Source organism: Podarcis muralis, chromosome 4 (genome assembly GCF_964188315.1).
Source record: "Podarcis muralis chromosome 4, rPodMur119.hap1.1, whole genome shotgun sequence".
In the NCBI taxonomy this organism is placed as follows: domain Eukaryota; kingdom Metazoa; phylum Chordata; class Lepidosauria; order Squamata; family Lacertidae; genus Podarcis; species Podarcis muralis.
The window spans coordinates 26,288,729-26,313,727 of NC_135658.1; the positions used below are offsets into that span (position 1 = coordinate 26,288,729).

At 42.1% G+C, this 24,999-nt stretch overlaps 1 protein-coding gene across 8 annotated transcripts in view; it reads right to left on the reverse strand.

Annotated features, from left to right (window-relative positions):
• The window catches only part of ATP8A2 (ATPase phospholipid transporting 8A2), a 330,202-nt gene that overhangs the window by 95,804 nt on the left and 209,399 nt on the right, over nucleotides 1-24,999 (reverse strand). For all 8 annotated transcript variants that reach the window (XM_077927099.1, XM_077927095.1, XM_077927098.1 and 5 more), the window contains 5 exons: nucleotides 18,681-18,755; nucleotides 13,237-13,359; nucleotides 9,950-10,028; nucleotides 5,139-5,200; nucleotides 4,346-4,402 (listed from right to left, as the gene is read on the reverse strand). In XM_077927099.1, the coding sequence (XP_077783225.1) occupies nucleotides 4,346-4,402; nucleotides 5,139-5,200; nucleotides 9,950-10,028; nucleotides 13,237-13,359; nucleotides 18,681-18,755 (396 nt within the window). The remainder of the gene's footprint in view (nucleotides 1-4,345; nucleotides 4,403-5,138; nucleotides 5,201-9,949; nucleotides 10,029-13,236; nucleotides 13,360-18,680; nucleotides 18,756-24,999) is intronic.

The following is a 24,999-nucleotide window of genomic DNA, read 5'->3' on the forward strand; positions in this document are numbered from 1 at the left end:
ACATGTTCTTATTCTAAGGCAAAGTTCACAAACCAAAACACCTACTTCCGGGTTTGCAGCGTTCGCAATCCAAGTTGTTCATAAACTAAGCTGTTCTTAAACCAAAGTACCACTGTAGTTTAATTAATGCAACGGGATTGATGTACTTGACCCAGTGATCCCAACGTCTGATAGAAATGTATACTTCCAGTGCCCTCTAGCCACCTCAATGACTCTTCGCAACCCCGCCCCAGGCAATCTCACACCTCTGGGTTGTACCACTTGCTATGTGAACCACTGGGTTAAGTGCACTGGCAGAGCCAGTCCAGTGTTCCCAGCTGTGTGTGTGTACCACACTGACCTTGCTGGTGCATTACTGCTCCTCTTCTAACCCCTGCCCCACCCCCAGGAAGGAGCAGGGATAAGCCGACCATAGATAAGGTGGGCTATAGAGATGCAATTTAGAAATGTAAATGCAGTAAATTTAAACTCAATCCAAACCAGTGTGCTTTGGAACAGACCCAGAATTACACCTGGATGTCAGGGAAACATCTGTATTTTGAATATTTATAACACTAACACACACACACACACACACACACACACACACACACACACACGTCACTCTGGCTTTTGTGTTAATCTTTGGAAATACAGAAAGCATTTTTGACACCAAGTTTTTCTTTCCCTTTTTTTGGTTCAAGTATGTCTATATCGTACTTTGGCTTTGGTGTTAATTTTTGGAATGGTAAAAAGCATTAAGCAGCATAATGTTTGCCATCTCTTTCCCTTAAAGTGTGTTTGGAAGAATAATAGCAATACTCGTTTTCATTTTTTTAAAAAGTATTTTGAAAACAAGCGTTCTTCATCGAATGGACCACATGGGACCCACATCAAGCTTTGTTTATTTTTAAAGCCCTCGGACAGTTTCTGAGCTTTGAAAACAATTCCTCCCTGAAAGCAGTTCCCAAAGTTTCTAACAATAGTAAACTAAATCAAAATCACCATCATGATTAAGGAGTAAAACTGCTAAAACATACAAAACCCCAATCACTATAACACACTAAACATTGACAATTAAGAAACCACACACATTTCTTTTAATTCTGGAAATTCCCGCAGTGCAATCCTATGTCCATTCAGTAGCAGAATCACAGAGTTGGGGGCAGGGGTGACCTCAAAGGTCATCTTATCCAGACCCTCCTAATGCAGGAAATCTGCTATGAGTTAACTGAAGTTCAGACTGGCATCCATTGGCTGGAACACCAACAGTGGGTGGAGCCAGAGCTGATGACAGGCAGAGTCAAGTGCTTCCTTTAAGCAAGCAAGGGACCACCTCTTCTCGCAAGGAGGCATTAATCACATCCCTGGCCCAGCCAGCTGTCCCCTTCCTACTAGTTGTTATCAGCCCAGAGGGGCAAGAGTCCAGAGCGCAAGTGGTTGTTGCCCTGACCAATCCAGGCACCTTGACCACACCCTCAAGCCTTACTAACTGAAACTCATCCAATATAGCAGGACTTGATTGCTCTGGATGCTTCTCCACCCCCCGTCGTCTCCACCCCCATCATTCACTGAGGTCCAGTGCCAAGGGCCATTTGGCAGTTCCCTCGCTGTGATAAGCGAGGTTACAGGGAACCAGGCAGAGGGCCTTCTCAGTGGTGGCACCCACCCTGTGGAATGCCCTCCCATCCAATGTCAAGGAAATAAACAACTATCTGACTTTTAGAAGACATCTGAAGGCAGCCCTGTTTAGGGAACTTTTTAATGTTTGATGTCTTATTGTATTTTTAATATTTTGTTAGAAGCAGCCCAGAGTGGCTGGGGAAACCCAGTCAGATAGGCGGGGGATAAATTACTATTATTATTATTATTATTATTATTATTATTATTATTATTCTCAATATTCATCTGTTGTAACGGTAGAGTCAACATCCTGTTGGATGCAAGCGATTTTATCCTCAGAATGCTTGACAAACAAGTCGCAGCGAGCTACCGTCGCAGCGAGCTACCATAAAAAGCCACAAAAATGTTAAAAACAGGCATCAGCTCACCATTGGGAAAGGATGTAGTCTTAATTGCCTGTAAAGGCATGGCAGAATAGAGAAGTTTTTTTAACAGGCATTTAAGAGTTGGCACAGAAGGGGCCTGTTGGGACAGGCAGGAACGGAAGGCAAGGAGACCCACAGAAGGTGGAGCTGAAGCCTTGGCCAATGACAGCGAGAACCAACTAGGTGTAGTTTTGCCCACATCCTCCTTCTGGCTGAGTTCTACAAGGGCAACACTGACACTGAGGAGGAGGAAGCGGACAGGTAGAGTCACATCCTGGGCTGGTTGTAAGCAGGAAGTGGAGGCTAAGGGCAGGCTGAGGTTGGTGAGGCAGTGCCCCATTTGTCCTAATGTATCAGCCTTTGCGGCCCAGTAGCTTTTCATAGACCGCATGCAGTTGCATAATGCGCCGTGGCAAAGGGCGCTGTTTTGCTCCAGCATAATAGCAAACAGTTCTGAACTTCCGTGCATGTCGAAGAACATGCAAACAACTGGAGACCTTTCTTCTCTGCTGCACTGAGCAACAGCTACTGTGCGCTCCCCCCGAATTTATTTATCCAAGCGTTTCATTTTCCTCTATCCTATCCTCTCATTCAGCAGCGAGAGTTTCTCACTCCTGAGACTAAACTGAATGTAACCAATCCACCCGATGATGGAGGTGAGGCTTAAGTCGGTGGCACGCTCTCAATACTTCTCAAGTGCTCGGAGGAAGTCTTTCCCAGAGTGAGTAAGCCACAGCTGAAACAATAAGGCTTGCCAGAAATGGTGTGAGAGAGACTGGGAAGTGGGCTTAGAAGAAAAGGCAACTTGAAGAGAGAAAAAAGCATGAAGGAAGCACACCTACATATCAAGTTTTTAAAAAAGAAAAGGAAAAACACCAAAGTTGTTGTTTTTTTAAATACTCCCCAAAATTCCTCTCTCTCTTTCTCTCTGTGTGTGTGTGTTTCCAAATGCTTCACCAGAGCCTTTTTGGGATGAATCCTGATAGCAGAAGGTCAGTAACTGTTGTATTTTCAGTCATGGGGAGTGGAATTAGATAAGAGAAGCATCATGCTATTCAGCATTTAGTAAGAATCAAAAAGGCACCGTATACCTAAGTAATGTGATTTGTACACAAATAAACTTTTCGAAAGGGCGGGCTCAGACTGGTTAGGCTATATTTGAAAGCAATGCACAAGGACTTATATGAAAGATATTTCATTTTCCTTGAGGTTCACCCTCCCTTGTGGAAAAGGCAGGGAGCAATGCAGTTGTGCCACATACTTGCTATGACACATCTTTCCCCCGAATTCAGTTTGATAAATAACCCAGGAAAACACCTCACCACCTGGTTTCATACCGCCGGCTCAAATTCCTCTTCTACTCATAAGCACATACACAAACACACCATTTACCACAATTTTAATTCCCTGTTATGGTATGCTGAAGGGAGTTAGGATGCTACTAATTTCCATAAGTGATCCCAAGTTATGCACAAATCAACTGCCTCCCCCTTCCGTGTCATCAGAGCAGAAAACCTGGGAAGTTTAGCATTCACCTAGGCATATGCCAAGATATCCTTTTTTTCCAGTGGGGATGCGTCATATGTAATCGGTAGTGGCCAGTGTAGTGAGGCAGAGCAGTGAAGTTGCACTCCTGACACTGGTATTGCTGCAGCTCACTGCACAGGGCTAGGGAAGGGCAATGAGCACGCCAAGGCTATATGGACACACTGGAGGAGCCCAATCTAACATTCCCACTTGTGTGTCTGCGCACTGCTGTCCTTGCAGTCACCTTGCTCCCCCGCCCTTGTTCAGGTAAGCTGCAGCGATGTCAGTGCTGCAAGATCTTACCCACTACACCAGAGGCCACAGTGCAGTAGTCTTTTGTAGACTGCATGTACTAGCATAATACGCAGTGGCAAATAGCACTGCATTGTGCCCCTGTAATAGGAAATCGTTCTGATATTTTGTGTGTGTCAAAGAGTATGCAAACAATTGGAAGGCTTCCTTCTCTGATGTGCTATATAAGTACAGTGGTACCTCAGGTTACGTACGCTTCAGGTTACAGACTCCGCTAACCCAGAAATAGTGCTTCAGGTTAAGAACTTTGCTTCAGGATGAGAACAGAAATCGTGCTCCGGCGGAGCGGCGGCAGCAGGAGGTCCCATTAGCTAAAGTGGTGCTTCAGGTTAAGAACAGTTTCAGGTTAAGAACGGACCTCCGGAACGAATTAAGTACTTAACCCGAGGTACCACTGTATAATAGATGCCTTCCTTTTCTTTGCTCAGTAATATTAGGAATAAGGGGAGAGTGCTGGTTGAAACATTTCTAATACTTACTTTTGTCCATGCTGTGGTTTCTAAGCCAGCTTTCAGACAGACGGTCACCACAACATACTGCAGAGGTAGAGGGAGAGAGAAATGTTAGGAAAAACATTTAATCCCAGCATGCATTTCCCATTCACACTTGCTTCGCCCTCTCTGGCTTTTCAAAAAGAAAGCAATAGCTGAACAATGTAGGAACCAGGTGCTGTTTTACTTTTAAAAGTTGCAGTGTGTTCAACGCATTTCAGAAGTACAGCAGGGGGTTTAAGGAAGCTGTTTACAAAATGGTGTAACACATGTCCTGATGGGAATGCCTAGAGATCCTGGGTACAACTGGCATCATGGGAAATGCTCAGACCAGTTCAGCCAAGTGGACAAGGTCCAAGTCTGCACAAGATGGTAAGTCAAACAATGGGACTGTGCAAACATGCTGGCTCTGAGAGAGGAGCTCACATTTGATTTGCTCCTTCTGGGTCATTTTAGCTTAGTGCAGCATGGCAGCTAAGCCCAGGTTTGGCTTAGCATATCATTTGAACCTGGGTATGTGGTTAAGGTTCATGCAACATATCGCAAAACTGGGGAATTCACTCCCAGAAGAGGTAGTGATGGCAACCAACTTGGATGGCTTCAAAAGAAGATTAGAAAAATTCATAGAAGAGAAGGCTATCAATGGCTACCAGCCACAATGGCTATGTTCTGCCTCCACTGTCAGAGGTGGTAGATACTGGGGAATACCAGTTCATGGGAAATTCTCAGCCGCACGAACAAAGACCATGTGCAGTATTGTGGCTGGATTTTAGCAACTTACCGTATAAACTATATTTCCAACAAACAGGTAGTCTACACTCTGGCCACTTGCAAAAACCGCGTCTGGAAAAAAAGAAGAAGATAACGAATATTAAATATTTCATTTGCCCAAGGAGATATTATTGTTTTTTAAAAGGCTATTTAAGATTTTCAAATGGTTTGAACAAAATTAAGTAAAATGCAACCATGAGCAATTTTTAAAATATCATCTCAATTCACAGAATACCTTAAAACTAAAGAGGAGATTGGGTTAAGAAGAGAAAGAAAGCGGGTGAGCTAAAAAACAGATTAAAGGAAAAAACATTAGAAAGGTGTATGTAAACATGCCAGCTCACATTTAACTGGTGGCCCAGCATGAACAACATCATTCCTTTCTGCAAAGGTAGTGAAAGGTAACCAAGCGACTGGGAAACATTCAGCATGAGCCTGAACGCACTTTTAACAGCCTGATGTGTTTTTGAAACATGTCTCCTGGATTTCTCTTTGTAGGGAGGATAAATTTTGCATACTGGGTTTCTCAAAGCTCTTTCAAAAGCAGTGCATTGGAAGCAAATAGTGTAATGACTGTCTTGGCCAATGCTGAAGCTATTAAATGTTCAAAAATAGCGTACACACACACACACACACACACACACACCACCATTAGGAGTTGTTTGAACAGAAGGGGGAATTCCTGCCAAGAACGAATAATCAAAATATCTATAGGAGATGAAGAACTCCAGTTACCACATCATCTTCGTGCCACTGTGCTGCATACAGATGCAGTCCTGCTATATGTGCTTTTATTTTAGATTCCTTTGAAGTGAGGGGATATTTTTTACCCCAAAGGTTACCGAAAGAGAGAAGAGAAGCAAAAATCCTCCCTTTGGTGCATATAGCTGCTATCTTAGAAAGCTATTGGAGGGTGTTAATGGCGAAAAGGGACTGGGCATCTTATATTCCAACACCCTTTCTCCTTTCTGTAAGTACACAAAAAAGGCGAATACGTGTTAATTTAACATATGGAGGTGCCAAACTTGGCAATACTTCAAGTAGCCAAGTTTATTCGTGCTTAGTTCCTGCTGAGGAAAAAAGAAGGGCTCCTATGAAAAAAGGAACACATGGCAGCTGTAGGAATTCTCAAATTAATCCAAAAAGGGCTGTAATTCAGAAGGATTACACAACCATCTCGCTTCAACATGGCAGCCAGCGACACACGTCTGCCTAGGTGAGGCTGATCTAAAGCAGAAACCCAGAGCCACAATCTGCAAGGTGATTGTTGCTGAAAGAGGGAGTTATGCCCTTGCTTGAATGAAATAATGACGACAACAAATTCATCATTAATTATCATTTTATCATGGTTATGATTACCGTTAACAGGCTTTAAGTTTGCATTCTAAAGGTTTTCAGGGTGGTGCCTAGCAATTCATTAAAATTTATTAAAACGCCCAAATCAATACAAGGGCTACAAACTTCAGACATAAACATCTCAAGAAACCCAGACAACTGAGCAGCAATCTGTCTCTTGTGCCAGCCAAAGCCATAAACTGGAGAAAATAAATGTGTTTTAATCTGCCACTTAAAAACAGATACTGTAGGGGACAACAGTGATGACATGGTACTTCCAAGTCACCAGGTGACAGACCCCAGCAGCTTCATATAGATATTAAAAAGCATCAGCGATTGAATGCTAGCCTTTGGGGCCCCACAGCAGAAAAGTGTTGTGGAGCAGAGAAGGCATTTCCCAATGTTACTCTTTGTTATTGGTCCTGCAGTTCAGAGTGGAACCACCCTAAAAGTGCCTCCAGCTCCCAACCCACAGAGCTGATCCAGGAGGGTACATCTGTCAATATTGAATAATGCTGAGAAATAAAGAAGAACCAAAAGGGTTGCATTCCCCTTGTCCCTCTCTTGATAGCAGCTGTCAATTTGGGCGATCAACGACATTTCCATGGCATATCTGGGCTGGGAGTGAGACTGAAATGAGTCTAGATAATCAGCTTCGTCCAAACATGCTTGGAGCTGGCCACCAACGTCTCAATCAGCTTGCCCCAAAAAGTGACTCACCATCGCCTCCTTCAGGATGGTTGTGAACACCCCTTCCCTGAGAATTAGCGACTTCATGGTCACAGCATCAGTCTCCATCAGCTACATGGGTCTAGTGTTTTTAACTATTTATGTTCTAGGGCAGCGATGGAGAAACCTACTGCAGAGTGATTTATCCACCCACCCACCCATTCATTCATTCATTCAATACAGCAGGGGTGGGGAACCTGTGGCACTCCAGATATTCTTGGATTGCAGCTTTCGGCATCCCTAGTCAAAGGCCATGGTGGCTGGGGCTGATGGGAGTCCAACAACCTCTGTATGGCCAGAGGTTCCATATTTCTGCTCTAGAGTCGTTTCACACACTGACCAGGATCCAGAGAACTTTTAATGTGAATTCAAAACATGGAAAAAGACACAGCAGGGCTCTCTTTCTTTGGCACTCATATGTGTACCTCATCACTGGAGATAGGCAAATCTGTCAATGTTGGTTTCTCTCTATTTCTCTTTATCAATCTTAAGTTCTCCATGTTTCCAAATCAATTAGTGAACTACTTTTTAAAAAAGCCCTCCAGAGAACTCATTAGCATTTTGAAATGAATTTATCCCAACATGCACGTGTTTATAAGCAGTTTTGCCTAACACACACGTTTGCAACCAAATTTTCCTTAATTTATTGCATTTTTGTATGTTATTTTCACCAGTATATGCATCTTTAGGGACACTTTACCCCACTACATGCAATTTTGTGTAGCTTATTTGGCTTGAGAACCGCATTGCAAAATTCAAAGAAGTGCAAATTTCAAAAAAGTGCCTGTGTTTCAGAAAGTGAGAATTGGGTGGGTTTTCCTTTAGGTGCTGAATGAATCAAATCCCCACCCTCCCACCCAATCCCTCCTCATCACCAGCCTATCCTGATAAGGTATAATTGAAGAATGTTGCTCATGCAATCACGTATGTAGTGTGTAAGTTTTTAAATGCCATGAAGAAATCTGGTTAAGTCTAAGTACATTTGGAGAATTTCAATGTCAGAGTTGCATCTGTAAGTTGTATTTTGTAATATTATGACCTTGCACTTTTGGAATCCCAGGGCCCTACAAAAGAAGAAGAAGAAAAAGAAGAAGAAGAGGAAAAACTTCCTACAATTGTCAGGGATGGTCAGGATGTGCTGTGAACACTTATTTGTAAGACTGCAGAAGCACTCCTTCATTGCCCATATGCACACTGCATCCTAAAGAGCTCAAGAGGTTAAAGGACATACCGGTGCGAATGATGTATTTCTTTTCATCTGAAGTTTTAAAAAGTGTTCCCTCAAACATAAAAAGGGATAAAAGATCTATATCCACCTCTCCCTGAATAGCAAAGCAGCCAGGGTTCTTCACTTGGTAATGTGTTGGTCTTTGAAATTATTTATTTATCGATTCCAATTTAAATCTCCAACACATCTCAAGACGGCATCCTAAAACCAGTAATATTCTAAATGGATCTAATAATTAAATTCATGACTAACATGAAAGCTGACTCTCAATATGGAAAGGGGAAAAAACTGAAGTTTAGGAATAGGGATAAATGCTTATATATATAGTGGTACCTTGGTTTGCATACGTTTTGGATTACAAACACGTCAAACCCGGGAGTGCGTGTTTTGTATTACAACCCATGGGGGGGGGGGGATTACGAACTAAAAATTTTTGGAGGCCCTATTGGTGAAAGCGCGCCTTGGGTTACAACCTGTTTTGGTTTACAAACAGACCTCCAGAACCGATTACAGTTGTAAACCAAGGTACCACTGTAATCATATAACTCTGGCTGCATTCAATTACATTGAGTTAACTGGTCATTTTTATGGAGACTTATTCAAAAAAGTATATTTGAACTTCACAAAGATGCGCTTCTGTTAATTGACTAAAATGAAATCCCATGCCTTAAACTGCCATCACATGCACACTTTCCTGGGAGAATGCCTCATTGATCTCAGTATGCCTTATTTTATATGCCTGTTGTCTTTGTCCATGGAGTTTTCTTGGCAGGGATACTGGAGTGGCTTGCCGGTTCCTGCTCCACGTTTGGACAAAACTCTCCACTATGACCTGTCCATCTTGGGTGGCCCTGCACGGCATAGCTCATAGCTTCTCTGAGTTATTCAAGCCCCTTCACCACAGTAAGGCAGTGATCCATGAAGGGGATCACTCTTGAGAGTCCCATGGACTGCAAGAAGATCAAACCTATCCATTCTTAAGGAAATCAGCCCTGAGTGCTCACTGGAAGGACAGATCCTGAAACTGAGGCTCCAGTACTTTGGCCACCTCATGAGAAGAGAAGACTCCCTGGAATACCCTGATGTTGGGAAAGATGGAGGGCACAAGGAGAAGGAGACAACAGAGGACGATTCCTCCTATCGACAGCCATTCATTCAAGAAATTGGAAGAACATGCAGAAAGCCAGCCCAAAATGGAGTCTTCATAGGATCGGCCTACTACATATACAGTCCTTGTAATAATCACATTAAAAGAGCAAAAGGTTGTGTGAATCAATATTAAATCAATGCAGCTGCATGTAAAGACCCCCTGAATCATACACTTACAATCTCTGGGGGTTGGGAAGTGCTATCTACCGAAGGCTGCATGCAGACAGGGTAGATTTGGAAGGTCACTGTTGATAAATGTCCGAGCTTAGAGGCTGGTGGTCTGTCTGCCATGATTAATTTCCTAACAACCTGTTGTGAACCGCAATCACATTGGAGCTGGGCCAGAAAGGCTGACATTCAGGAAAGAATGAAGCACTTACCATGTTCCAGGGCTTTTAATGGAAACCAAAAGAGAATGATAGAGTGGATCAAAGCATTGATGCAGTGACCCCAGAACACCTAAGGAAACAAAAGAAGAAAGTCAGGGGGGCTGACCAAACTCTCAAAGGCTCTTTAACTCCCTATCAAATGATTCATTACACACACACAAAACATTAAATTTTATTTTAAAGGCTTTTAAAAAAAAAGCAATACCACTAAAGCTAGTATTAAAATTCAAAAACCGTCAATCCAAATGGAGGTCCCATCTGCTATACAGTGGTACCTCAGTTTCTGAACATAATCCGTTCTGGAAGACCATTCAAAAACCAAGGCGCAAAGGGCAGTCTGCAAATTCAATAGAGAAAATTGGAAAAAAAACTCGACTTCCAAAGCGCGTTCAAAAACGGAAACATTTACTTTCTGGTTTTCGGTGTTCAAAAACCAAAACGTTCGACTTCCAAGACATTCGAAAACCGAGGTACCACTGTACATTTAAAGCATCACTATGCTACTTTAAGCAGTCATGGCTTCCCCCAAAGAATATTGGGAAGTGTTGCTTGTTAAGGGTATTTACGGTTGTTAGGAAGCCCCTATTCCCCCACAATTCCCAGAGTTCCCTGGGAAGAGGGATTGTCAAATTATTTGTCTTTTATTTATTTTTTTACTGCATGTAGACCCAGAGACTGCAGTCCATAATAGAACAGAGAAATGGGATATAGATGTAAGAAAACAAATAAACAATCATTTCTGAAGTTATATTTCTTGGCAGAGGGGAAACATCATTGCAGTTATGTTTTCTCTCTTTCTTTCTATTATCCTTTCCCCACTTTAATATAGTAATGTGTTTGTATGTTACGTTGGATTCTTGTTTTCTGCTGGTTTCTCCATATGGGAAGACCAAGGGAGTCATAAGTCTAAAAACTCAGGGCCAAAACTAGATCTTGACATTTCTATGCACAAATGCAGTCTGTGTTCATGTTTTTATTATGCAAGTAGAAATTGTGGGAAAGCCCAAGCAGCCTCAGGACTGGGCAAAGAGAGGAAGGGGTGCTTAACTCTCTGCCAGTCCTGTCAAAAAATGCCTCTCTGAAGCTGCTACAGTGGTGCCTTGCAAGACGAAAAGAATCCGTTCCGCGATTCTCTTCGTCTAGCGGTTTTTTCGTCTTGCGAAGCAAGCCTATTAGCGGTTTAGCGGATTAGCGGTTTAGCGGCTATTAAAGGCTTAGCGGCTGAGCTGCTAAAAGGCTATTAGCGGCTTAGCAGCTTAGAAAAAGGGGGGGGAAGCGGGGGGGGGAAATGGCAAGACTCCCAAGACATTTTCGTCTTGCAAAGCAAGCCCATAGGGAAATTTGTCTTGCGAAGCAACTCAAAAACGGAAAACCCTTTCGTCTAGCGGCTTTTCCGTCTTGCGAGGCATTCGTCTTGCGGGGCACCACTGTATTTGCATTTCAAGGGAAGCTCCCATTGTCTTCAATGGAGGCTTCCCACGAAATGCAGAAAGGGATAGAGTCAAATCTCTTCTCCCTACCTCCTGTGGTCTGAGGCTGCTTTAATTGCATTAAATTCACATCATGTCAAGTTGGAGCCTCATCGTTTTGGGGTGGGGGTGTTAATGAGACTCCCTAAATTTGATTGGTTAAAAAATATATTGGGGTTATAAAACCATTTTCCAATTTCTTAAGTATCTCCCCACATCAGACTGTTGGGTATGCCCTGTGCACACAATACACACAATACAACTATTTTTATGAAACTATATACAACTATGTTGAATGCTTCAAGTTAACCATGCAACCAGTTCAGACATTTAGCAGGGTATGAAAGTAAAATGCTGCCTTTACTCTTTTTTTCCGCCAAATAACCATGAATAAAATTAAGTTAACAGGAGCAAAAGACACACCAACCCTTCTTCATAAAACCCCAACATCCCAATCCTAAGTTTGTTTTCTTGAGAGATGGACATTTGGTGCTTCACATTCATCCCTTGAAATCTTCTGAAATTCTCTGATGAGCACCACCTCAGAACTTTTCTTTGTTTGAACCATACACATTTTGTTTAAAAAATAAAGCTTTGAGTGTTGAAGCTTTGTTATTATGAATAGGTTAATAAAACAAGAGGGCTGAGAAAAGAGGAAATTCTCTAAAATATGAAAAGAAAATATATCAGTGTAATTTTACCTGCATATCTCCCTGAAACATCTTTTTAAAACCTCAACCTGACAGGAACAATAAAGTCATCTCAATATTTTCACAGAATCTCTTGAGGGGTAGAAGCCTTAAGGAAAGGCCGGAGGGAAAAGAGTGGGAACATTTCATTACAAAACACGAACATTGGTTATATAGCATGTGCAGGTCCATAGAAGATGCCACAGAGAGGGCACATTGTGGAGCTGATTCATTAACATGCAGGTCTAGGAGGTTCTCTGTAATCTATGTGAGTTCTATGGTGAACATTCTAATTTGGAACTCTACGCATAACTTTTTGAACTGTGGCTTTAAATCAGTGCACGCTGGTTTCTACCCATGCTACCAAAGGACTTAGTGAGCTGGATGCATGTCAATTCAACACACTGAACACAGCAGGAGATCAGCTTCCAGCACACCATCGGAACTGGGCGCCAAAATACAAACCATGAGCTCAGCACATAGTGTGGCTGCCATGGTCTCAAAGGGTAACGTGAGCCAGCTCTTATAAGTCAACATTCATGGCTTAAATTAAGCCAGGGTTTACAATGGCTTAGCTTTTGAACTTGTTACTAATGCTTAAGTTGTCCTGAAAGTCATGAAGTAATAGTTAAGGGAGGGAAGACTTTAAGTATACATGGGTACACTACCTTTCCTTAACCTCTGAGTGAAATGCAAGCAGCCCTCAGAGAACTGAGACTTGGCATGGCTCATTGGATGAAACATGCACTTTAACTTGGGATCTCTGCGTTCATTGGCTTCTTCAGCACAAAGCTCCCTGAGGACCAGCTCATATGTGATATTAAAGACTACAGGTACTGAAGCCTGCAGTGGCTTCCACGTACAACACCCACTTACAGGATGATACAACCACCAGCATCCCTGACCATTGGCTGTGCTGACAAGGACTGATGGGAGCTGTAGTTCACAAAATATAGAGAGCACCATGTTGGCTATTTCTGCTGTTGACCATTAAGAATTAACAATTTCCAGCTGCACAAAACTGGGATGCCACAGTACAAATTGAAAACTCAGTTTTAAACTAAAATGCAACCCAAATGTTTTCTCCCTCTCCTCCCCAAAGCAAAACATTGCCTCTTACCCTGCTATTGAACCCATCAGCATTTTGAGTAATTTTGTAGAGCTGGGGAAACCTAAGCATGTTGTCTTGCGTGCACGATCGCTCAAAGATTCCCAAGGTGAAGGGAGGCAATGCCGTGAAAATCTAGAGAAAACAAAGGAAGTAATTAAAAACAACAAACCATTAACTTTATAAACAAGCCGCAGAGCATGCTTCGTACCTGGGAGAAAATCCTGACACTGTTAAAAACAATAGCAGCAGGTCTGCTAAATCTGAACTGTACAGTTCAAAGCACAAGAGCTTTCACAACTGGAATGCTGTGAACAGCAAAGCAAAAGGCTGCCAGTGATCCAGTGAGCGAGCTCCATGGCTGCAGGTTGGGTTTCCTTGTTGCTGATGACAGAAAGGGTCAAACAACACATGGGTTGGGAATTAAAGGTAAAGGTACCCCTGCCCGTACGGGCCAGTCTTGACAGACTCTAGGGTTGTGCGCCCATCTCACTCTATAGGCCGGGAGCCAGCGCTGTCCGCAGACACTTCCGGGTCACGTGGCCAGCGTGACAAAGCTGCATCTGGCGAGCCAGCGCAGCACACGGAAACGCCGTTTACCTTCCCGCCAGTAAGCGGTCCCTATTTATCTACTTGCACCCGGGGGTGCTTTCGAACTGCTAGGTTGGCAGGCGCTGGGACCGAGCAACAGGAGCGCACCCCGCTGCGGGGATTCGAACTGCCGACCTTTCGATCGGCAAGCCCTAGGCGCTGAGGCTTTTACCCACAGTGCCACCCGCGTCCCATGGGTTGGGAATTAGGAATGGGCAAATATGGACAACTGAAAAACTGAAATTGATAATTCTGTTCTGTACATTTCCACACCAGTTTGCAATTTTTATTTTTAAATGTCCTCATATAAATTCATCAGCATTTGGGTGCAAATTTCTCCTAATATGCACGTTTTTGTATGCAGTTTTGCCTAATACAATTTTTGCAAAGCAATTTTCCATAATGCATTTTTTTCTATGTTGCTTTCACTAATATTTATATGCACACTTTACTCCTAGCACATGCACTTTTGTACACATTATGACTGGAGCACGGCACAACAAAATTGAGAAAAAAATGTGAGTTTCAAAGGATGGCTGTGTTTCAGTTTGCATATTAGAAAGTGCAAATTAGGTTCACTTTTAAATGAGAAGTGAATCAGATTTCTCCACCATTCCTAGTTAAGAGACACAGGGGTCTGCAATTGTAGTAAGCAATGGGACTCCAAAATACGTCTGATGCCTTGGATAATGGCCAAAAGGAGAGCAGACAACCATTATCACATATTTTAGAATATGTGAAGCAAATGAGGATTGATGACCTCAGCCTCATTCATATAAAGTCAAATGACCTATTTTTATTTCTTGCAAATTTATCATTTAATTCCAAAGGATTTATATCCTTCCTTTCAACAAGTATTTCCAAGGCAGCTAGCAAATGTTTTAAGTAAATGCATGTTTAACAGCCAAAGGAGCCTGTGGATCACATGGAGTCTAAATCAATCTTCAGCTGTTCTTCAGGAAAGAATCCAGGAAGGAAGGAGGAAAAGATAACATGAAGTGCCTGATCCTGCTGGACTATCTCTTCCTCCATTCCAGAGGCATCTACCACTAGGTATCCTGTGGGAAAGGGTCCTGGTGAGTTTCTGTTTTGATTTTTGCCACATACAGACATCACGCTAATCCACAGTTTTAACCTCTTGTACAGTTGTACCTTGGATCCCGAACACCTTGGAACTCAGATGTTTTGGCTCCTGAATGCCGCAAACTGAGAAGTGATTGTTCCGGTTTGTGAATGTTCTTTGGAACCCAAACATCTAATGGGGCTTCCACCGCTTCTGACTGGCTGGAGGAGCTTCCTGCAGCCAATCAGAAGCCGCAATTTGATTTTTGAACATTTTGGAAGTCGAATGGATTCCGTCTGACTTCCAAGGTATGACTGTATATTTTAATGTATTGTATCCCCCCCCCCCCATTTTATGGTTTTATTTTTTTGTAAACCACTCTGATGGTTTTTTTTTAAAAAACAAAAACGTTCAAGCTTTGCATAAATGTCATGAAATAAATGAAATGAAATAAATCATTAAAACATCTGGAAGGCCACTGATTCCCCATCTCTACTTTAAAGTGATGCTCAAAGGCCACCATTGTCTTACTGTGATTTTACAATTGGATTTTGACTTGACTTGCAAGCAGTCTTGGGACAATCCATGATCTTAAAGGAGGGGCATAAATGACTGAAATAAACAAGCAAGTAAACGTATTCTGCTGTCTTGTTTGTGCCATGTGTAGCATCCCTCCAATGCTCTTTTAGAATCATGCAAATACAGCATGTCTTATGATGACTGGGCTGCAGTCACAAGCATAATCACTTCAAAGTAATTTCCACCAATTATTAATGGGACTTATTTTCCAAGAAGATATGTGTAGAACTGAACAGTAAATTAGCTGAATTTACTATTGATTCCAAATCTGTACATCCATCACATTTTTATACAATCTATGATAAGCTACACAGAGGAAAAAAGGCAATTTCCCCATTTTGCATTTTATTAACAAGGAAGCTGCAGAGCCACGAAACAATGAGAACAGCTTTGAGGAACTGGCCACTTTCCTTACTGAAATATTCAGATCTTCACATAATTAGATGGTTAAGGGTTAATACTGTAACTACCAGATCAAGATGGTTAACTGATGTGTACTGTTAACCACCTGTTTAACAGAGGTAAGAAGACTACAACCATTTGTTGCAGGTGCCTGTTTCCTATCAATGTGTGAAATTCAGCAAGTGGCCCACAATCATTAGGTTCTTCTGTTCTTTTAGTATTCCCTGGTGACAATTCTGGATTGACAGCTTATGCCAGAAGAGCAGACTTCCCTCTTCTAGGAAAGAAAGCCCTCTCTGAGTTTAAACATGGCAATCGTGTGCTCCCCCTGGCTTTTTAGTGTCTCCCTTTCCCATTCTTTCCTTTGTCTCTTCCATCCTCAGGCTTCTGTATCTTCTGGCAAAACTACAAATTACACAGGAAATTGACTGGATTGGCTCTGCCAGTGCATTTGCACTGTGATGCCCTCACCACTGTCTCACCCCCTCCTGATATGCCACAGCAATGGTGAAGCTGGAAGGTCAGGGAAGCAGCACTACCCCACCAACTGTGGGCTCAAAAAAGTCCACTGTCATTCTGTATACACTCTCTCACACATATGCATATATCATACATATATATGATATTTTCATAATGAAGCTGCATTATTCTCATTCTGGAATGCTTCTTTGGTTGGTTTCTAATATTTTCTGATCCTGTGTTGTCAGCTTTTATTTTTATTATTTGGTTTTGATACTACTGTTTTACTGTGTTTTGTGACCGTTGCCCACTTTAAACTTTTTATGAAAAGGCAGAATACCGACAATTTTAATGAACAAATGAACTAATTATTTAATTAAAGCCATTGGAGGATAATGCTGAGTACATATTTGAAATAAGATTCATGCTTAAGAGCAAAGCTGTCTGCAATTTCTCACAAACCAGTGCCACCCCTTACCTCCCATAATGAAAGTTGTACATCATTTGAATTTTCTTTACCTAGACTTATATCTCCTGCACTGTATTTACGTTCAACCAGCTGTCTCTAATTATATACCATTTCTATTTATTTTCTTTGCAAGGGGGGGGGGAGAGAAACCAGTTCCTTTTTTAAAAGTTTGGAGTTTGATTCCTGCCAGAAACATGTAAGAAGCCTGGAGAATGCAGGTGAAGATCAGCTCCAACAAAGGGCCGGCTATTCCTGGGGATCAGTAACAGCAAGAACATTTCCTAGCTCCATGATGTCATCCATCTCCTTTGAATTAGTCACAAAGCAACACACCAGATGGGGAGCATTCTGTATTCTTATGCGTTAGATGAGAGCCAAGACTAATGGGCAGCTCATATGATTGACTTTCCCGGCTGTGTCCGCATGCATGAGGAGCAAGTCGCTCGTTCCTTGTCTTGGGATTGTCCTGGTCGCAGCTGCCGGCTGAGCAATCGTGGATCTTGAGGGAGGTGGCTATTCCCACGAGCCGTTTTTGTATAACAAGGCCTTTGGGATACACTAATCCCACGTACCACACGGTAATACTGATGTGGGGTGTGTATGTGTCCCATCAATATTTTGGAGAGGTTCACATGTTTTCTGACTGTTGTCACAATTTCTGTGACACCTTAAAGACTAGCATATTTATTGGGGAATACTTTTTTGTGTGAATTACAGCCCACTTCTTTAGATGTGTCTGATGAAGTAGGCTTTTGAGTTTACAAAACCTTACAGCATAATAAATCTCTTTTAAAAGTGCTATGGGGTTGCTGTTTTTTGGTGGCACCTCCAGTATTGCTGCAACAGGCTAACACAGTGGTAATTGAAGCACATCGCTTCTTGCTTATACTTTAACTGAGCCAAAGTATCTTAGCTCACTATAACCAGTGAAAGACCACAGGGTAGTCGTGAGGTTAAACATGTTGACACCAAACTGCTTTACAAATTTTCAGCGTTCTGGGGAAATGATTAACGTAAGCTGATTTGGTGTTTGATGGGGTTACTCCCAGATTGCAATCCTATACACACTTATTTGGGAGAATGCCCTATTACACTCAACGTCTTCAGCACACCCTCTTCCCTTATCTGCTGTGATACAATATTACGGTCATGCAATCTTCAACTGCATTGTTGATTCAGGGAGATGCAATTCCTAGCACGCATATTGTTCCGAATTTGCTGTCTGATTGCATATCTAACTGAATGAGTCTGGGGTTTGGACAAAAGAGTGGTAATGGTCTAGAAGTATCAACTGGAGTGGAAAGTAATGAAACTCTTTAACTGAGTTTATGAATAATATTGTAAATTCATGTTCTTCAGAGAGCAACTGTAAGCTCCTGAAAAGGGTGATGGTCATATTGTAGACTTTTATGGTCAGTGAGAGAGATCAGGGGTTGGAGGTCTTTGCTGGTTCTGCCACCATTGTTGATTCCATAAGGCCAAAAACAAGGCATTTTAGGAGTGTTAGAAATAGATTGAGGTGGGGCTTTCCAACAGCTAAATCTAGAGCCCCATTTCTTCCCTGGAATTGGCATAGAAAAAGGGAAAAAATAAAGGGGGAATCTGTACCCCACTTTCTGCACTGGCTGACAAGGGTCTGGCAGGGCTTTGGAAATGGCGGTTCTCCTGACATGGATTCTTTGTTGCTGCTCCAAATTAGAATGTGCCAAGTACTTTTATTTTAATTTTTGCCCTCAAATCTGAGGCAGAGCAAGAACAGCTCCCACTCCCCCCCCCCCAGTTACTCGCAATGCATATACAGATGATCAGTAGAGATAAACTACATAGACATAAACAGCAGTGGAATGCCATCCGGGCTCTGCATGTTATCAAGCTGAGACGTGGGACACTTACCACATTGTAGAGGCCAATGCACCACCGCTCAAATAAAATCTGCCCAGAAAATCCATTAACGAATGCAAACCAAAGCTGAAATAGAAGAAAGTTACACAAGGCTTTAGATCAACATGCCACAAACATTCTTTCTATGCACTGAAGAAGAGGAGAGTGTGCAATGTGGACATCATCTGGAGACAGCTGCTGGATGGGTTCTAAAAATAAGTGCTCACAGTTGTTCTCTTTTAAATAGAGCCACACTGCTGAAGCGATGGGAGGCAATCTGTAGAATTTGCATCATTGCACTAAAATAACAAATCTTTTGTAAACTAGTATGAAGATCCCTTGGTCCCGGAAAAATTCTTTCTTTAATCTTAGGTGTTTATATCCTGTTGAATCCCTTGCAGATGACCGCAGTGCCTGGAGACAGACAGTCAAGTTGTGTATCCACAGCAGTGACCAGAGAAGGAATGACCACTGGGAGGAGCACAGAGAAAATGAACGCCATGGTGCACCTGTAGCAGCACAATCGGATGCCTTCATCTGCTCCACCTGCAAGAAAACATGTCTCTCCTGTATCGGTTGTGGAGACCACAGCAGGAGCTGGAACTCTTCAAATGTTTGACTTTTCCCCTGAGGGTGCACACTCTTCCATTGTCTCCTGAGACAGATGGATGCCAACAAGAATTATCTAAGTCTTTAAGGGATGTACTCTTCTTCTTTTTTAAAGCATCCAATGGATTAAAATTACTCACAAAAACAGAAAACTTCCTTAAAGTGTCTGCTGAAAAAGAAAGGTACATGTCAGGTGCTTGAAGTTCAACAGGGAGGAAGCCTGTCTAATGTCAGCCAGGCCAGAGTGCCACAGAAGCAGGCCCACAACACTGCATGCATGGCTTCTGGTGGATACACCTACACAAAACCAACCAAACAGCCCAGTAAAGGCACTGCCCTGATTTGGAATTGGGTGGAATTTTTCCTTATGGACTAGCAGAACACTACCCTTTTACTCTGAGTTCAGACCAGTTCTGGTTAGGCCAAGCTGTGTTGGATCTGGGCTGCTGTATTATAAACCCATACTTCTGGAAAATCTGTAAGAAAACAGAGCTCTACAGCTGGAGATCAGCCATTGAGAATAGCTCTCTGCATGCCCTTGCAATTAATACTTGGTGCATGGATAGTATGAGCCCCAGGTGAAAGTCAGCATGGTGTTACAGCAGCAAACACGGACACTGAAGTAATCTGTCCTTTTACTTGTGACTCTTCAGATATTATGGCCCCAAACATGGTAGAAACTCATGTCTATCCAGGCATTGGTGTAAATCAATCCCTTTTCCTTCCCTGACTGGAAAAGGATGGCAGTGTGCAATTAACACTCTACTTCTCTTACTTCTGCCCTGCTAGTAAGAGCTCAGCAGGATGTTGAGTTCATAGGAGCCAACTCCTAGGGGCTAAGGTCCCTTCAATCTCCTCAACAAAGTATTTGAGGGGGCTGCCCTCCCAAACTTGATGGGCATTGCCATTCAGATGGGGGGCGGGTGCCACGTCATGTGATCAATTATGTGAGGTGGGGCATACCTGGGCTCCACCAATATTTTATTCAAGTTGACACCCCTGGATGAGCTACCCTAAGACTGCAGTCTTTAGGACCAAGACATTACATTTTACTGGCAGGCACCAATTCTGCTACCTTTGTACTGATTTCCATCTGCCATTCTGTGGCATCACTTCTCCCACCCCAACCAGGTACTATGAGATTGTTTTATAACTCTTCTACCTGCTTTCTTAGACAATACTGGCCTATTTGGTACTTTAAAAAAGAAAACTTTGCTGAAAGATTTATGCTGTATCCTTGGATCAATGTCAACTTTACAGAGAGTTGCTGGGATATGTTTCTGACTCTTCCAAACATTAACCTCCTCTAGGAAAAAAAAAAAAGAGGAATCTGGCTTTGCTACACAAACATCACTTGTAACATTTTACGGAGCGTCCTGAACTCATTTTTATCATTTGCAGGTGCTGCTGGGAATTTTATGGGCAAAACCAAAATCTTTTGAAACCACATCCAATTCTGGAAAACTGTATTTTATAAAAATAATCCTCTGCTGGATAATCACACGCGCTCACTTCAAGGGAGTTACTATGTAGATGGGCCCAAACCACCACCACCAACAACAAAATGAGGATTCTTTTTTTTAAAGGAAGAAACTGGTATTCTAAAATGGAAATATTACATGGTATTTATTTATGCAAGAACTGCACAGGTGACAATGAAGCACAATGAGAACACATTGAGCTTTTCGTGTCTTCACCAGGACACGTGTGTTATACATTCTTTTTCAACACTGGAGAAAGTTGTCGTGATTATGCCGCGTTATAGAAAAATGGCATATATACTAGCATTGCAGAGTTTTCCCTTGTCAACCGCCAATCAGCACAAAGCGTTTGTGTTCTGTTTACCTAAATCAGATGTGGGGAACCTTTGGCATAACTTACAAACTGTCCTGCGTAGCTTGCAAAGAGCTTGTTGTTTGTGGAGACTACATATGCAATGTTCTCAGAGATATAAGGGGGGGACCCCATCTGCCTTCCTTCTCCAGGTCCCAGATTTAACAAGAAATGCTAACTGCCTTTAAAGCTGTACATGCTGGAGACTGCCCACAGTTGACTCACGACTCGGTGAGTCGGTCGGAAAGCTTGCCAAGTCTAGCTCTCCTTGCCAAGCTCCTGGGGAATGCAGCCCACAACGGCGGCACTGCTATGAGCAAATGGACCCAGAGTTATTAAACGGCTTTTCTGATTTGGGAAAGGAGCACTTCTTTGCTCCACTTAACTGTTGCCTGCCTGTCAGAAATGCCAGGGCCGCTTATTTATAACACAATTACAAAATGAAAGGGCTTCTCTGAGTTCACGTTAGAGGGCCTTATTCAAATGCAAGGGAACTCAAGAGCTAAGACTGGAAATCCAGGTTGACATGCTCTCATTACCTCACCTTATTATGGCTGACGTAGCATAGATCTGAGATTAGCTGCAACATCTATAAGAAATGGAGCGTGTGAAATGACGAGGGAGGGCACAGTTCCATATGGAGAAAGAGGCCCTCCATTTTGCAGATTTGCTAGTTTTTGTGTGTGTGTTTGCTGTTTTTGCATACAGTACAACCCTAAACATGTTTGCTCAGAACAAACTTTCAGTGGCCTGGTCACACATAATGTAAAACTATGGTTAAGGTTAACCATAGTTAAAGTTGAGGCATCAGGCAGACAACCTATTAAACACTGATTTATTACATCACAGAGATAGTGCTTTGATTTTATTTATTTATTACCACTCTTCACTTTGTGGCTCTGTAGCTTTTGGGTGGTGGTGGCTCCTTAACCACAGTTAAGAATGAGATTTGGGTTCCCAAATAACACTATGCTACAGTTAACATTAATGAAGGTTTATAAGCTGACCACAAAATATTGCTTAATAAGGAACCTTTCACCACAACCTAATAAAACACAGTTCAGCTGCTGCTCTGGATTCACACATAACACTAGGACATGGTTTAACAAACTATTAAATGTGATTCAGATTGCAGTCTTTAATCCTTAGGCAAAATTCATACCTAGTGTTTGGCACCTTGATCTGCACCTCTGGGTGGCTATGACTACAAATTCTGATGGTGGATTTGTAAGAGAGGTAACAGTGCACAAACCTGACCCAAAGCCATGCCTGCTGGACCTGGAAGTCTGCAAACATTTTTAGCAGGGTGGTGCTGTAGGCAAAACAAACACCAGCAACTTTGAAGTGAGCATGCACGTAGAATTTTGTGTCAGGGACTATTAAAAACCCCTCAACCAACCTGTACCATGAACTCCTACCTTCCAAAATTCCACCATCTTGGTCACTCATCTCATCCTGCCTGTTTTGAAGAATAGCTACAATGCTATCTCAGAACAGCAAGTCTAACTAGGTGACCTCTGGTTTATATGTGAATTTATGAGACAGGGCTCTTGTCCTTTAAGGCATAAGTCCAAATGGCCATTTGACAAAGAATGTTTATGAATCAATATCCTTTTTTATTTTATTTTTTATAATGCCACAAGCCAAATGCAAGCAGGTGACCTAGAGGTGAAAGGTCATGGCCTGTTGCCGATTTCCTGAGCCACAGAGCTCACACACCTGCCTTAGAATGCATTTTAATAAAAAGATCAGGAAAATATGTATTCATAAAATGGCCTCACTTGAACAAGTTCCTAAGTTATTTTAATTGCAATTTACGGCTTTACACATAATTATTATGGAGCATTTAATGCTTGAAATAGTAGGAACTAATTTGTTTAAGCGCTTGAAGGTGCTGGGATGGCAAATTGTCTCTTCTAAATGTGAACATTTATGATGTCTTGATAATAGGCAGCTTACCAAGGACTAGAAAGCTTTTCCCCAATCCTGCTAAAGGGCATGGAAAGCTGATGTAATCAGGGTATCAACAATCGCCACAGGCACCAATTACAGGCAGGCTGGATACTGTACAGAGAATGTGTTAAATTCTCAATATAGGCTCTCCTTCTGCACACATTTTGCATGCCTTTGCCAAAAAAGCATTTAAAAAACAGTTCTTTAAAAAAACCAGGCTAATAAAGCATGTTTGTTTATCTCATATGCAGTTCACTAATAATCTATCCTGATTAAAATTCTCTTTGTGACAGAATTTCTCAATACCAGCATCATACCCTGCTCAAGAGCACATGGCCTGAAAAAGAATTCTTTGTTATAGGAGTATAGCATCATCTTCCTTTAAAAAAAATATAGTTTTATTTATCATCATCATCTTGTTATAGATAATGAATATGACAGACGTGCCTGAGATTCACTTGGCTTGCCAATTATTTTCTTGGCTTAGTAACAGCTATCACAAGAGTACAAGAAAGGGATTTCCAGAGGGGGAAAGGATTTTTCTATTGACCCAGCCTATGTGACCATAGTGATCCTGTGGGAAGGATGCTGGCAGATGTGCACTGAGGATGCCCCCTTAATGATACCAACTGTCAGCAATGGATGGATCTGTCAGTTCTGGTTTCTCTCAGTTCCTCACTCATCCAATCCCAAAATCAGTTTTCCACATTTTTGCATCCATTCACAAATTATTTATTTTTAATTTTAAAAAGTCCTTGATGAAATTCACTAGCATTTTAGTGCAAATTTCTCCTTAATATACACATTTTCGTATTCATATTTGCCTATTATACACATTTCAGCAAAACAGTGTTCCCTAATATAGTGCATTTTTTAAAGGTTATTTTCATAAAGACATGCATTTCTTATGAACTTTACCCCAATGTTACATTTGTGTACACATTACTTGGGTGGAGTACTGCATTGCAAAATTCGCAGAAGTGCAAATTTCAAACGATGGCTTCAGTCAAGCTAGGCACTAAGTAAGAGTGAATTTTCTTAGGCTTCTAATCAAGGACCGTACTTCCAAATGGCAGTTCATTGCAAACTTGGTGATGCCCATGCTAACACCACCCCCTTCCCATTACTGACTCTGAAAAATACCCACAGAGCACCACTTAGGTTATAAAACCTATCTGCACAAAGCTAGGCAAAGGCATAGTCTCATGGAATAAATTTTGTTTCGTAATTTACCTGCCCCAAGCTTCCAGATAGGATGGATGAATGAATGAATGATGTTGCACAGTTCCCTTCTTTTTCTGAATAGCATCTGCAGTATTTTACACGAAGGTATGCCTGCTCAAAATGGCTATGTGCCTAGTTCCAGTTTAAGAAAACTGGACCATGTGCAGCCTTTGCTTGCTAATGCCATATAAAACCCATTCAAGAACTCTCCCTGTATCCAAAACCTGTATCTGGATGCTGAGATCAGAATGATCAGTGAATCAATTCCCCTTATGCCGAAGAACAGACAAAAATGTGTATCACTTTAGCCCAAGACCACAGAATTTAAACTGATCTAATCCCACCAACCTTCAGTGCGGTGGAATTGTCTTACAGCTATGTACAGGAGCTTAACTGCATTGTTAACTAGACTACAAGACTCATGCATTGCACCTGGGTCTCCTATTGAAATATGCTGGTGGTTTTTCTTTGTTGGCTGACTTGGGAATGACTGACCTTTTGAAAGGGATAATTTTGCATCATGGTCTGAAGGAGGAGGATGGCAGCTCATCCTAATTTTATGGGGAGCAGGCTGTGAGACTAGTTATTGGGAGGTTCTGTACCATGTTTGAGGGCCGTACGCAGCTCTATGTTCTGCATGCAAATGGTCTAGGTAAGGTTGGGGAAGTCTCCTATCTGAAACTCAGATGAGCTGTTGTCGTGTAGACAGTAC